At 35.3% G+C, this 15044-nt stretch overlaps 1 protein-coding gene across 3 annotated transcripts in view; it reads left to right on the top strand.

Moving 5' to 3' along the window:
- The window catches only part of LOC136031380 (aquaporin-7-like), a 104843-nt gene that overhangs the window by 31783 nt on the left and 58016 nt on the right, over positions 1 to 15044 (top strand). Inside the window, exon 1 of one of the 3 annotated variants that reach the window (XM_065710896.1) lies at positions 8617 to 8770. The exons of the other annotated variants lie outside the window; for them this stretch is intronic. Within the exon in view, the coding sequence (XP_065566968.1) occupies positions 8718 to 8770 (53 nt within the window). The 5' untranslated portion in view covers positions 8617 to 8717. Of the gene's footprint in view, positions 1 to 8616; positions 8771 to 15044 lie in introns of those variants that run through there. 3 annotated transcript variants of the gene reach the window in all.

The raw sequence follows: 15044 nt of genomic DNA, 5'->3' as shown, positions 1-15044 counted from the left end.
AACACGTACCATTCTGGTCAAAACCAAAGCTAAGGCCAATTGCTGCTTCAGCTCAAGGGATAAAATTTCCTGGACTGTTTGAAAAGTTGAAGGTTCCAAATAAAACATTCTCTAAGCACGCTCTACTCTTTATTTGTTAATACCGGAATAAATAAGAACTTAGAAAATAGTCCGATCATGGCCACTATGATAAAAAAAAAGTCATATGTAAGAGATGCGTGGAGTAGAGAAACCTCTTTATACCTCATTTCCCGAAAATATTCCCTTTTGACATTCCTTTCTTTACTTCTGTAATATTTTGGGACATATGCGTTCAGCTATAGATTTCTGGAAAGGTAACAAGCAATCTTATCAACCATTGACTAGTTAATGTTTTGCAGTCTAGCTCACTCGTCCCCCCTCATTAGCCCAGATTTTTGGATACGGATGTGTGTGTGTGTGTGTGTGTTTCATTATATTCAATCTCCAGCTCTATGCCTAGAATTACCAGCGTCCAGTACATATGCTCCTGCTACCCTAAGCCCCTATTTGCTAAGGCCACTCTGAGGGAAAAAAAGCACAAAAGATAGTGTTCATTTTGGAGTAAGTGCGATTACTTGAGTTATTTTCATTAGGAATGAGTTTACAAGCTATTATTTAGTCAAACACTTTTTGTAACATCGATACACAATAGCCGTACATAAATTGATTAGTGGTAAATCGTGCCATAGCAACAAAATCTTGATTTTACTTATTGTCTCTTTTAAAAGTTGCAACATAGAAATATTTGAGCAATTCTTCTCTATTTAGAACGGATTTAATTTTTCGTGGGACTTCGAACTATTTAATCATATCGTATGTCTTGTCTCTTCGCCAGAAGAAAAAACAAGGATCAATAGTCGCGGCTATTAAGGCGGTCATATTTCAATTTTCAGTGCTGAAGGACTGGTGAAAGAAGCTGAGACGGCTGAGCCCCCCCCCCTCCTGCATAAGACGATGAAGTCAAGGCTTTTACAATAAAAATAATTAGAAAACGTTGCAAGCATTCAATGTGATTATTAAATAGATGTCACTCTAGTATGTCAAGTGTTTCATTACATCTGTATACTCTTTATATTTTTGTTCATTCAGTAAAAAGAACGGAATATTAGTTTTGTTCAAGAAACAATGCCAGAAGTGAAAAAACAAGTCATAAGTTTAAAAAACAGGCTAGATGGCGGTCAGCTGTCTTCTGACAAAACTTCATGTATTCATCTTCAAAATTCAAAAGTTCAAAATTTTAATTCGATTTTCAAAAAAAATCGCAAAAGAATTAAATTTCTTTTTATTTCTGGGAACCACGGAAAATAAATGATAAAGAATTTCGTCCATTACTTTTGTTAAGTCCGTTTTCTTCCTGACTTTGCCAAATTTTTTCTTCTGAACATAGATACTAGCTTGTGTATTTCTAGTTTGTCTTAACTAGACTTTGCTGTGGAAACCAGGTGAAATTAGTTTTTTGTACCACTGTGGATGCTATACCCTATTTCAGAAAGTGTAGTGCAGTAGATAGAAATATCCTGACTTTGCCATTAGACCAGCCATGCCAAGATTACGATTAGATCTATCTTTAGCTCTAAATCCAATGCTTGTGTACACATTACGTTTTATCAGCTGACAGCTGAGGTCCTCGAGAGATACTATAACTTTATTTGTAGAGTATGAATCCCAAATAAATGACAGCTCCTGTATATACGCTGCTATCAGTACCAAATTAATAAATTATCCGGACTGAAAGAAAGACTCTGCATTAAATTAAACTTTTTTCCGGAAATATCAGCTTAAGAAGTTAATGATATTTAAAATTATTTTTATAATTCATACACAGTTAAAACCAAAGTTACCAAATATTATATTATGAAGCTAAATAATAATAGCTAAGATACGATAAATTTGTGATTTTCTCGCTTTATTCACTAGCTAAAAGATCAACATATCACTCAATGTGGCTTTTAACACTCATTCCAAATTTTATAACCAATACCCTCGTTAATGCACTCCTAAGCCCCCCTCCAATGGAACAAGATATAGCTCTATGATATGTTCAAACTTTACTCGTTTTGTTGGATTGTATAATATTTGGTGCTTATTTTTTCATCAGCACCTGGCTAGTTCTAGTTGTATTGTTGGATTGTTTAATATTTGGTGCTTATTTTTTCATCAGCACCATCTAGTTCTAAACCCTTGTAAAATTTGTGTAGCCGTTCACACGGAAGAAATCAGCTATGCTAAGGTCCTTTTGCTACCCCTTCATATTTAACAAGCTTCAAGCTTTGAAAGTCATTTAGAAGAAGAAAAAATACCCAATGGAATAGCTCGAATGAAATTTGGCTTTTATGGCAAATTATTGTGTTTTATAGAGTTTCTTTAATTACAAATACAATGTAAAAAAGTCGTTTGTATTGGTACTTTTAGTCGTGTGTCCAATTACCAGCATTTCTGAGTTGAGAGCATTGCACTGTTTTTTTCTCTCTTTTTTATGTCATGCTTAATTTTAATTCTGGAGTTTTTACGATAATATTCACCTTGAGATATCTTTTAAAAATTCTAAAAATTCAGATAACTCACAGATTAACTGGTAAATGGCAAAGGAATCAGAGGTAGAAATTTCCATAGCATTTAGAACGTCACGTGTTTACTAGTCACTTTGTATAATGTACCATTATGCATTGATAGGTCGTTATATAAAGAAGAAATTATTTTTATTTACTCCATTTTCATATCACGGTATGCTGAGAGGCGAGTTGAAAGACTTACTGGAGAGGGATGCAGACTCATTTCAAGGTTCGCAGTATTGCATACTGTGTAAATTTTTAATTTTAATTTCAGCTTTTTCCCCAATGAGCAACCCAAATCTCCAACAAAATCTCTAGTCCTACTGAATTTTCGGATGTTTTCTTATCGTTCTTCGAGAGGCTAAGGTATAGCCAATGGTAAAAATGGTTTCAATTAATGTGGTTAATTTGTAAAACCTTCTTCTAGAAATTTTGGAAAATCTGCTCCTGAAGAGTTTCATATATTTTGAACATTGCAGAATATTCATTTTGTATTCATTTTAGTCTTCCGAAAGGCTGGGCAATAAAACAGTATACTATTAACATGTTGAAATCCTTTGGCCAAGGGATTGCCATATCCAACTGACTTGCAACAAATAAAAGTCCTATTTGCTCTAAATTGACCCTCATCTTTGCGTCAGCCAATCACTTGAAAGATTAGAACACCAAGGACTAAATCAAACCCGTAGGCTAGGCTACATGGGAACTCAATTCTATTTGGCTGAGCATTGATCTACAGTTGTACACCCAAATTTGATACAACGCAAAAAAATAGGCAAATAATATAAAAGAAAAAATTGAAAAAAGAAAAAATCTTTAAATCTTGAGAAATTGGTGTGGATACGTCCAAAGTCTCTTTCCTTGCAAACATGCCTGGGCTAAAGGTGGCTGGGCTGTAAAGATGGATGGACTATATAAGTTGGCTTTGGAAAAAAACGAAAATAATACATGTAAAAAGTCCCCGTCTAGAATAAACGGGGAATGTAGAGTTCAAGACGCATATTTAAAGTAACTAATTTTACTTTGTTCCTTCTTTTCCTATGATCTTGCATTTATGAAAGATTGCGGGCTACGGCCTCGCAGTCAGTTGGCTATGAACTTTTTCCATTCGAGTAATCACGCTCTATTTTTGACGTGAATAAAACATTACTTTTACTTTAATGTTTTAAGAAGTTTGAGTTCAGGTTGAATAGTTCTGAAATCATCGATAGACTTGCCCTGTGGTTTGTCTTATTCCTTCTTTTTGTGGAAGCTGCTTCCTACTTTACGAAATGAAAAATTGAACTTTAATGAGTATAATTTTCAAAAACATGGCTGCTTAAAGCAGAATTAAAAGAAACAGAAGTAATATTACTTCTGTTAGTAATCCTAGTGTTGTGGCTAGGAAAATCCTAGCCAAAAAATACTTTTTGAAGAATCCGCCATTATTAGCAATGACCTAGGCACAAAGCAAGTAGCTCGAGATGCAAATGAAATCAGACTTAGATTAATAATAATATTTCCATAAATAGGGACTTGGGAGAATATTCACTAAATGCTCTATACACAAATTTAATTAAAAATGACCTTACGAAATATTATAAAAACAAGAGCTAAGAGCTCATATGGCACTTGTGACGAGGTCGAAAGAGCCAAGAACTCATATGATATGAGTTCTAGCAAAATTCTAAGAATCAGTAGATTGTTTACAAGGAAAATCAGAAGCTTAATGCCGGTCGGGATTTAAAATAAGAGCTCTGAGTCACCGAAGTCCTTCTAAATATCAAAATTCATTAAGATCCGATCACCCACTCGTAAGTTAAAAATCCTCAATTTTTCTAATTTTTTCCCTCCCTTCAGCCCTCAGATAGTCGAATCGGGGAAAACGACCTTATCAAGTCGATTTGTTCAACTTCCTGACACGCCTACCAATTTTCATCGTCCTAGCACGTCCAGAAGCACCAAACTCGCCAAAGCACTGAACCCCACCACCTAACTCCACCAAAGAGAGTGGATCCTGTACGGTTACGTCAATCACGTATCTACGACACTTATACGCGTTTTCCAAGATTACTGGTTTCCCCCTCCAACTCCCACCAATGTCAAAAGATCTTGACATTCCGTATCTAGGACTTATGTTTATTTTTCCCATGAAGTTTCATCCCGATCCCTCCATTCTAAGCGCTATCCAAGATTTTATGCTTCCCCAGCTTTCCTTTCACCGGATCCTGTCGGGATTTAAAATAAGAGCTCTGAGACATGATATCTTTCTAAACATCAAAATTCATGAAGATCCGATCACTCTTTCGTAAGTTAAAAATACCTCATTTTTTTATTTTTCAGAATTAATCCTCCTCTCCCAACTCCCCCAAAGAGACTGGATCCGTTCCGGTTATTTCAATCACGTATCTACGACTTATGATTATTTTGACCACCAGGTTTCATCCCGATCCCTCCACTCCAAGCGTTTTCAAAGATTTTAGGTTCCCCCCCAACTCCCCCCAATGTCACCGAATCAGGTCGGGGTTTAAAAGAAGAGCTCTGAGAGATGGTATCCTTCCAAAAATCAAATTTCATTAAAATCCGATCACTCCTTCGTAAGTTAAAAATACCTCATTTTTTCTAATTTTTCAGAATTAACCCTCCCCCCAACTCCTTCAAAGAGAGCGGATCCGCTCTGGTTATGTCAATCACGTATCTAGGACTTGTGTTTATTTTTCCCACCAAGTTTCATCCCGATCCCTCAGCTCTAAGCATTTTCCGAGATTTTAAGTTCCCCCCCCTCAGTTCTCCCCAATGTCACAGGATCCAGTCAGGATTTAAAATAAGAACTCTGATACACGATATTCTTCCAAACTTCAAATTTTCGTTAAGATCCGATCACTCCTTCGTAAGTTAAAAATATCTCATTTTTTCTAATTTTCAGAATTACCCCCCCCAACTCCCCCTAACAGAGCAGATCCGTTCCGGTTATTTCAATCACGTATCTAGGACTTATACTTATTTTTACCACCAAGTTTCATCCCGATCCCTCCAATCTGTGCGTTTTCCAAGATTTTAGGTCCTCCCCCCAACTCCCCCCAATTTCAGCGAATCTGGCCAGGATTTAAAATTAGAGCTCTGAGACACGATATCCTTCCAAACATAAAATTTCATTAAGATCCAATTACCCGTTCGTAAGTTAAAAATACTTCATTTTTTCTGTGTTTTTTTTTCGAATTAACCGACCCCCACTCCCCCCAGATGGTTAAATCACGAAAATGACTATTTTTAATTTAATCTGGTCCGGTAGCTGATACGCCTGCCAAATTTCATCGTCCTAGCTTACCTGGAAGTGCCTAAAGTAGCAAAACCAGGACAGACAGACCGACAGACAGACAGACCGACAGAATTTGCGATTGCTATATGTCACTTGGTTAATACCAAGTGTCATAAAAACAATGGATATGAACACAGAACCTGTCACAAATAGACCTATGAGATCAGCAGCCAAAAAAGCAAGGCTGCAATTAAAAACGTGTTTTAAATCATTCTATTTCATTTCAATGAATTGCCTCGTTTCATAACAATTTATTTATCAGTCCTGGTTGAACTTCGCTGAGGTAAAGATGCTGGGACTGTTTTGAAAAATTTTTCATTTTAGTTTTATTGATTTTATCCTGCTGTAAGCTGTTTCTTCTTATATATTTTTGTATTGGTGAGGACGGCCCTTGGTCATAGGGCCGAAATATTCATTCTAATTTGTTTCCCACTGACTTGAGAAATTCCCAATTGTTCTTCTTGTTTTTGGTGTTTGCCCTTTATAGTCCAAAATAAAATATTGTGTTTTGGTCTGGATTGCAAGCTTATCCTAATACAAAGCAAGGGCGGAAAGCGCCCTCTACGGAAATTGTTCGACATTACTTTAATGTCTGCATGTTAAACGAATACGCTTGAACTAGTAACTTAGATCTTGATATAAGCTTGGCCACAAAGTGTAGAAAGCTTATGAGAATGGAAACTGGCGCTAGTGTTGAAAAAAAAATAATTAACCCCGTCTAACGTTTCTTGATTGTGTTTTACCCAAAAGCTCTTGCTTATTTTCACAACTTTATAAGCAGACTAAATTTTAACTTTGAATGATTATTGAACGAAAATGCTGATGAATTTTCACTAGCAAAGAAATCTCAGCTCCAAGCCTACTGCATTACAGGTTAATGTCAGCAATTATCAAGTTTCCTTTAAAATTTTCTTCTTTTTAATGAAGTTGCCAGTCACTACACTTTAAGCAGCGTTGCTTAAAGTTAATAAAATGCTAAAAGTTAATCCCTAAATTCTTATGATAAATCGCCAAAGGTCCAGCCAATTTAAGTTTTCCAAACTTTTGAGTTAGTCTGTATGTTTGTAATCAGCATAAGAATTGTAAATATTTAGAATTTACAGGGTATTCTCCCCAAATTAAAAATCTTATCTTATTTAACCATCAGCTGCAGTGGTTATTTCAAGGCCACCCCGCGTCCCCTTTGCTTGAGGGTAGTCTAATAACCTTGGGTGCAGTAAAATAACCAAAAAAGGTTATCAATACCTAAAATCCTGGATGCGCCACTGAATTGGATGAGTAACAAGTATTGGTTCTTTGTTTTGGGTTGCATTAATACAGCGCAAGAAACCCTCATTTCTCCACCATTTTAAAGGGTACTCTCCCTTTTTAATAAACGTTTAGGGTATCAGTGTACAGTTGGGATTATTGAGAAGGAAACACTATAAAATTCTGGAAAACAAATATGCACTTAAATCATTTCTAAAGGTACTTCACTTTACTTTAGCCCTCTCCCTAGGTTGCAGATATATAGTCATAATTATATTGTTTTCCATGTATTTTGCCATACGTCACTTTTCCTTTCAACCGGTTAGCCTACCTGTAAATTGAATCGAAGGTAAGGAAATCAAAAAACGGTAAATACATAGGAAATGAATAATTTCGGGCTACATATTTTCACATTAGGGGGGGGGGGTAAAGTAAAGTAAGTCACTTTTAGGAATGATATGAGTAAGTATTTTAGGACTTTTTAAAGTTGTTTTCAGAAAGTGTTAAAAACATTTATTTTTAGTTTTATTGGTTGTATGTTGTTTTAAGTCTTTTTCTTTTATAAATTTATGTTTTGCTGAGGACAGCTCTTGGACCAAGGGTCGAAATATTTATTGAAATTAGAATTCCACCGTCTTACAAAAAGAATTTCCTATTGTTCTTCTTGTTTTTGATGTTTGTGATACCACTTTTATTACTGCTTGAGCCTCATGAAGCCAAGAGCTCATTGAACCTTTAACAAATGGCGATTCTGTTGAATTTAGCCCTTCAGTGTAACTACTATTTAGTTACCATGTTTTGCAATGTATTTATACACTTGATAAATACGGATATTTCAGGATGAATACATTGTCTATAATTCGTTGTCTATCTTGAACACAAATTACCTTAATTACCTTAATTCGCACTTCGGAGCGAATTAGTTGCAAGAACTGTGATACTCCGTAGTTGATGATGGCGATATATCTGGTCGCTGTGTTAAGGTCAAGCGACAAACCATCGGGACTAGAGAGTGCTGGAGAGATGCAATTTAAGCCCACTCGGTAGCGGTGGTCACATAGTAGGTATGGTTCAAGAACCATTTTCCAGAGAATCAGAGCTGGCACCGCTGCACAATAGCAACTGAAGCGCCGCACAACAGCAACTCAACTAAATAAACAGATCTTTATTTCAAAAGCTTTGGGCTTAGGTTGAACAATTCTATATGACATCGGACTTGTTCCGCAGTTTGCTCTTTCCTCTTTTTTTTTGTGGGAAAAAGTCAATTGCCATACTTCCTGCTTTTTTCAACTAAAATTAAACTCCCATGCCCCTAAATTTTGATTTTTTTTTTCTTGACCGCAGATTTTCGTAATAATAATTCCGGTAAAAACAGGTGAAATAAAAGAGTCACCCAAGCAGAAAAAGTGAGAAACCCTTTATGCGGTTTATTGGAAGTTCGCTTGATATATTCAATTATTCGGCTATAAAGGATAAACTCTCAATACAGATTACCCGAAGCGAAATAAACCGTCTTCATTAAGGTGTGCGATGAACTTTCTTCATTCAGTTCTATAGAATCAGTCCTAGTGTCAGTACAAAGTCGTAGAAATATAAGAATGGGGTTCAGTGAGGAAGTTGCTAAAGAGTACTATGATTACTACTATAAAAGGTGAGACTATGCTATGTCACATTGTGCTTGTGCATAGAAGGAAGGGTTTGATGGTCATTTATTCTGTTTCCTAGGGGAGGGGGAGTGCTGTCAACATTTGTGGGATCAAGCGGTATATGCTTTCTATTAGTGCAAGTCTCGAAAATAATTATAAGGGCCAAAGGAAAAGACAATTCATTGCAAGTTCGATGGGTAAAATTCTAGTTTAGCTACTTTTTGCTATCTTGGAAAGGGGTTAATTTAGGAAAATGAGACCTTCAGGAATGGTCTACAGACTAAAGTATTTCCTGGGAAGTTTGAAGCACCTGCCCCCACTCTTTCTCCTTCTAGAAGATCCTGACCTTTCAGAATTTTTGTTGTACAAGTGAAGTCTTGCAAAACAGATCTTCTCCTTAAATTAAGTACAAGAAAAACTGTTTTCAGCTTCTCAACTGTACTCAATCCCAATTTATGAGGTTTCAAATATCTGTAAAAATATTTCCTAAATTTAGAAACAAAAACATTGATATGGCTTAGAATTCTACTCAAATAACATGAATTGCATTTAAGAACTAAAGCCAGGAAAAAAGAAATGGATAACTGAAAATTAAGGTAAAATGTTGTTTTGTCAAAATTTCAATAGTTTTGAAAAAAAAGTATTCAAATTTCACGCAAAATTAGGGTCTGTCAAGTATTCTAATTTCTAAGACTTAGAAATCAGAAGAGGGTTTACATAGAAGCTTGATAATATCTTCCCAGAGTATGTTTTTGGTCTTGGAGTCATCCCTGAAAGTTTTATTTTCCTAATCTAACCCCTTTCCAAGATAGCAAAAAGTAGCTAAACGAAATAGCGATGAAGACCACACTGCCTTTCCATCACAAACACCAAAAACAAGAACAACAAAAGGGAATTTCTCAAGACAGTGGGAAACAAATTAGAATGAATATTTTGGCCCTATGTCCGGTCAATGTTCCTATCACCTGAACAATTATTTAGGGGCATGAAACTATTTTAATAGATGCATTTTGACTTTTGGAACATCTTTTATCTCTTGCAAAATTATCCAAACTCATCGTTATGGAGTTATTCCGGCCCAAATATTCCTGTATTTATACATATAGAATTGCAATTATTTCCCTTTTCGTTGGTCGGATATTTGAAATCGCGAATCTGTAATAGTTTAGAAACAAATTTGGGCTATATATTTACACATTAGGGGGTGGGGGTAAAGCATAGCATATATTAAATATGCAAACTAACCATTGCTGTATTTAATATATGCTATGCTTTAACCCCCCCCCCCCTAATGTGTGAATATATAATAACTCCATAGCGGTGAGTTTGCGGTAGTTTTGCAAGAGAGAAAAGATGTTCCAAAAGTTAAAATGCATCTATTAACAATAGTCTCATAACCCTAAACAATTGTCCAGGTAATAGGAACGTTGACCCTATCTCCAAGGGTCGTCCTCAGCAATACAAAAATATACAAGAAAAAACATCTCACAAGAGGATAAAATCAATAAAACCAAAATGAACAGTTTTTCAAAACAGTCCCAGCATCCTTACTCAGCGAAGTTCAACCAGGACTGATAAATAAATCGTGATGAAACGAGGCAATTCATTGGAATGAAATAGAATGATTTAAAAACACGTTTTTAATGCGTGTTTTAATACGTTTTTAATATTTACTAAATGCTCTATACATAAATTTAATTAAAAATGACCTTACGAAATATTATAAAAAACCAATAGATATTAACACAGAACCTGTTACAAATAGACCTATGAGATCAGCAGCAAAAAAAGCTAGGCCGGCATTAAAAACGTGTTTTTAAATCATTCTACCACGACTATTCCCATCGCGAATGACGTTACCAAGTTTCTACTATTAATTGACACTAACTACTAGTATTGATAAAACTTATTGGCCCTGTGCTACAATTAGCATATACAAACTACGTCAATGAAAAATCCAAAAGAAAAACATTTTTTTGAAACAAGCTTTGCTGGGAGAAGTGGAGTAGATCCTGAAACAAGCAGAAATTACTAGGAATGACGAAATGAAATTTAAAATGGGCAACTAAAAGGAATAATGAGGCTAGACTAAAGCCAACCAGAAAATATCGCAAATAAGGATTGATATAAAAATATCGCCCCTGAAACTTAGAAAGGTTGAATATCTCTTACATTATGCTGGAATTTGTTTTACTTTGATATAGTTTTACTCTTGAAATGGAGGACAACAAAGTAGATACTGCCTAGTCCGTCCAATTTTTCTCTAACCAACTGCTCCAATTTTGGCTTATTAAACTATTACATTTTTTTCCATGTCGGAACATCTGTAACAGACAGTTTACTTTTATTAACTTAATAAGTATTTAATTTAAAATAAAACAATTATTTTCAAATAAAAGTAAAGAGTGATATTAAAACCCTAAGCAAACAGGGATTATCATGTGCATGGGGGGATGATCCTACCCTAAAACCCCACTCTGTTCGCTAAAGCTTATCTAGTAATTAATAGAAAGTGTTTTAGAGGACAGATTTGAGGGCTGTTTGGTGATAGTCAGACTGAAATTTTATTGCTTAAGCCGAATGCGCATAATTAAGCCCTTCTATTTTCAAAGTATTTTGAAAAAAACTGGACCTCTTATCATATTGCCTTTGATCAAGCAATTCCTTGCTACTTATTTTCTTTTGAAATATCTAAATTTTCTTATTTAAATTTCTGTTTGTTTGGATATCATGCTGAGGGTACAGAGATTGGTTTTGAAGGTGTAGGCATTAAAATCCTCGATTTGGGTATATGTATTTGTTTGTTCTTAATTATTATCTATATCTTAAAACCCCCTAGGAGACTAGGATGGTTTGTAATAATATTTTTGATAGTTGTAAACTTACTTAGACATTCCACAATCTATGCTTGATAACATTATTGTCATGTTTGGCCCAAGTGAAGCAAAAAATTGCACCTTTTTGGTAATTAAGATTGTGTCAGTTTTTGGGGATCCCCCCAATGTTTGTCAAAATTTCAGTTAAATATGTCAGTGTTGACGATAGTTGATCTTTACTTAATGTTCATTATCCTGCACAGTTTCAGTAATACTAGTTGGGCCATAAACAGGCACGATGACTATCCTAGGGATTGGATGATAATTAGCGTTATTATTATTCTTTAGTAGGGGGGATTGGAGCGAATTACTTTCATCTTTCAGAAAGCTAACTATTATACAATCATAAACAGGTAATATTCCTGCCCAGATAATTGAATGATCTAATTGGGTGCATATCAACTACTTTAGATCCTGCTTGGAAAGAGTTACCACTGCGCAGACACAGCTGTCTTTAGTGAACTCCTGTTTCCACCTTTGACCTTTGAAATAGAAAGTCCGATGAAGTTCGATGAGAGCCACGTTGTCAAACAGTTCGTGGTAATGAACTGTAGTAAGGAACGACCCGGCTCAATAGTAAACAAAACTCGAAAAAACGGAATTTTGATACCAATAGATACATTAAAGAATCGGATTTTTATGCTGATTTTAAATATATAAGTTTCATCTCATCAAAAGTTTTACTCATCAAAAGGTACGAGCTTGAGAAAATTTGCCTTGTTTTGGAAAATAGGGGGAAATACCCCCTAAAAGTCATATGATCTCAACGAAAATCACACCAGCGCATTCAGCGTATCAGAGAACCCTACTGTAGAAGTTGAAGCTCTTATCTACAAAAATGTGGAACTTGTTATTTTTTGCCAGAAGACCGATCACGGGTGCGTATGTATTTATTTGTTTGTTTGTTTTTTTCCCCAGGGGTGATCGTATGGACCAAGTGGTCCTAGAATGTCGCGAGAGGGATCATTCTAACGGAAATTAAAAGTTCTAGTCCATTTTTAGTGACAAAAAAATTGGAGTGTACCTAGGCCCCCTCCCTCGCTCATTTTTCCCAAAGTCAACGGATAAAAATTTTGAGATAGCCATTTTGTTCAACATAGTCGAAAAAAAAAATAATAACTATGTCTTTGGGGCTCACTTACTCCCCCAAAGTCCCCAGGGGAGGGACTGCAAGTTACAAACTTTGAACAGTGTTTACATACAGTAATGATTATTTGGAAGTGTACAGACCTTTTCACGATGATTTTTGGTTGGGGGAGATGAGGAGAGGGGACTACGTGGGAGGATCTTCACTTGGAGGAATTTGTCATGGGCGAAGAGAAATTCCGTGAAGAAGCGCAGGATTTTCTTGCATTATTTAAAAAAAAAAACAATGAAAAAATGAATGTTAAAAAGTTTTTTTTTGAAAGTAAGGACCAGCATTAAAACTTAAAGCCAACAGAGATTATTACGCATACGCGGGGGGGGGGTCCATCTCTTCCTAAATAGCTCGCTCTTTACGCTAAAGTATTTTTAGTAATTTCAACTATTTATTCTACAGCCTTTGTGATTCAGGGGTCAATCTAAAAGAATTGGGACAAAATTAAAGCTTTAGTGTAAAGAGTGAGGTACCAACGAGGGGGCAAACACCCTCATATACATAATAAAAATATACGAATATAGAAGTTCGTTACGTAATTTAATTTGTAAGTTATGTATATTTTTTACTGATAAAAACTTTCGTTAAAAAATTAAAATTTCTAGTTGCCTTTTTAAGTAACCGAAAAATTGGTGGGCAACTAGGCCTCCTCTCCCACCCCTTTTCTCAAAATAGTCTGATCAAAACTAAGAGAAAGACATTTAGCAAAAAAAAATTAATAAGCAAATTTCGTTTTAATTATTCATTTGCGGAGAGCCAAAATAAAAACATGCATTAATTCAAAAACGTTCAGAAATTAAATAAAAAAACGAGTTTTTTAACTGAAAGTAAGGAGCGATATTAAAACTTAAAACGAACAGAAATGACTCCGTGAATGAAAGGGGCTGTTCCTCCCTCAACGTCCCGCTCTTTACGCAAAAGTTATTTACTGTTTAATAAAGTAGAATTGAGAGAAAGTGTAAAACTTTAGCATTCTTGGGGTTGACATAGGATCAATTTCGCGATCAAATCCTTTATCTAATTTCAATTAAGTGCTGTTATATATAGTTACAACTACTTTTTCTATTTAAAACAGAGGTCATTATCCCCCCTCCCAAAAAAGAAGAAAATACAGAAGTCTAATTCGTTTGCAATCGACGAACATGTCATCTTAAGTATCTGTTCTAAATTATATTTCAAGAGAAGTAATTGTATGCTGTTGTTTTTCTAGTCTCTTTTTCTTACAAATAGTAATAAAGTACTTATAGGCTTTAAAAAATATGACCTTTTGGGGTCAAGTGCTTTATAAAATAGCACTTTATATCTTTTGGTCTGGTTTAAAAAAATTTTAATTACCGTCAATTTTTTTGCATAAAAGAAAGAAAACAGGACAAACACTGTTATTTAAGTTTGATATTGTTTTATTGCGGGAACATTTCAAATTTGATTGGTTTCCTACTTATTTCATAATCAATACATTTTTCATCTCTATTTCTTCTAATTAATTCTTTGTCTACTTAATATAAATTGAACATCAAAAGAGGTTAGCTGTGGTGACCTTTCAGAAAATTTAGGCAACTACGTAGAACCCAAAGTATAATTGCTGGAGATGGTCGGGCAAATGCTTTACGCGATTCCTAGCTTCCAGCACCCAAGGCCATCCGTCAAATTCAATGGCATCGGTGCCGTGCTGAAAAATAGGTAGGCCATATGAGACAATTTGTCCCCGGGTACAGTCTTGCTCTTGACGACTCTGTTTATGCCAGTTAGGAATGTGTGGCTTTAAGTTTTTAGTGTCATTATTTGTTAAGAGTAATTTAATAATTCATCAATTATCATGTCTAATATTATATTACATACTGAGGGGGAGGTAAAAACCTCCCCCATCTATAGAACATTCCATCCCCTATCAAATATTCCTCAATGGAAAAATTCCTGAACGTAAATCCCTCTCCCTTGGAAAATTCCATCCTCACTGTTTAATCCCCGTAGAAAATTTCCTGCGAACAATTCCGTCTGGAAAAGTCTCCTTACTTTCATTTGAAAAAAGACTTGTTTTTATTTAATTTTTGATTGTTTTCCAACAATAACGGAAATCCCTCCCCCTTGTCCAATGGAAAGTTTCTCCCGTGGAGAACTCCCCAACGGAGAATTTATCCCGCAAAAAGTTTCCCCGTGGAGAATTTCTCCTGCGAAGAGAAAATCATCCAGACAATTCCCATCCCGCTGAAAATTTCCGTGGACAATTCCCCTGAAACATTTTTACATGTAAAATTTAGTCACCAA

Source organism: Artemia franciscana, chromosome 9 (assembly GCF_032884065.1).
Source record: "Artemia franciscana chromosome 9, ASM3288406v1, whole genome shotgun sequence".
Taxonomy (NCBI): domain Eukaryota; kingdom Metazoa; phylum Arthropoda; class Branchiopoda; order Anostraca; family Artemiidae; genus Artemia; species Artemia franciscana.
This window is presented reverse-complemented; position numbering and strand designations above follow the sequence as displayed.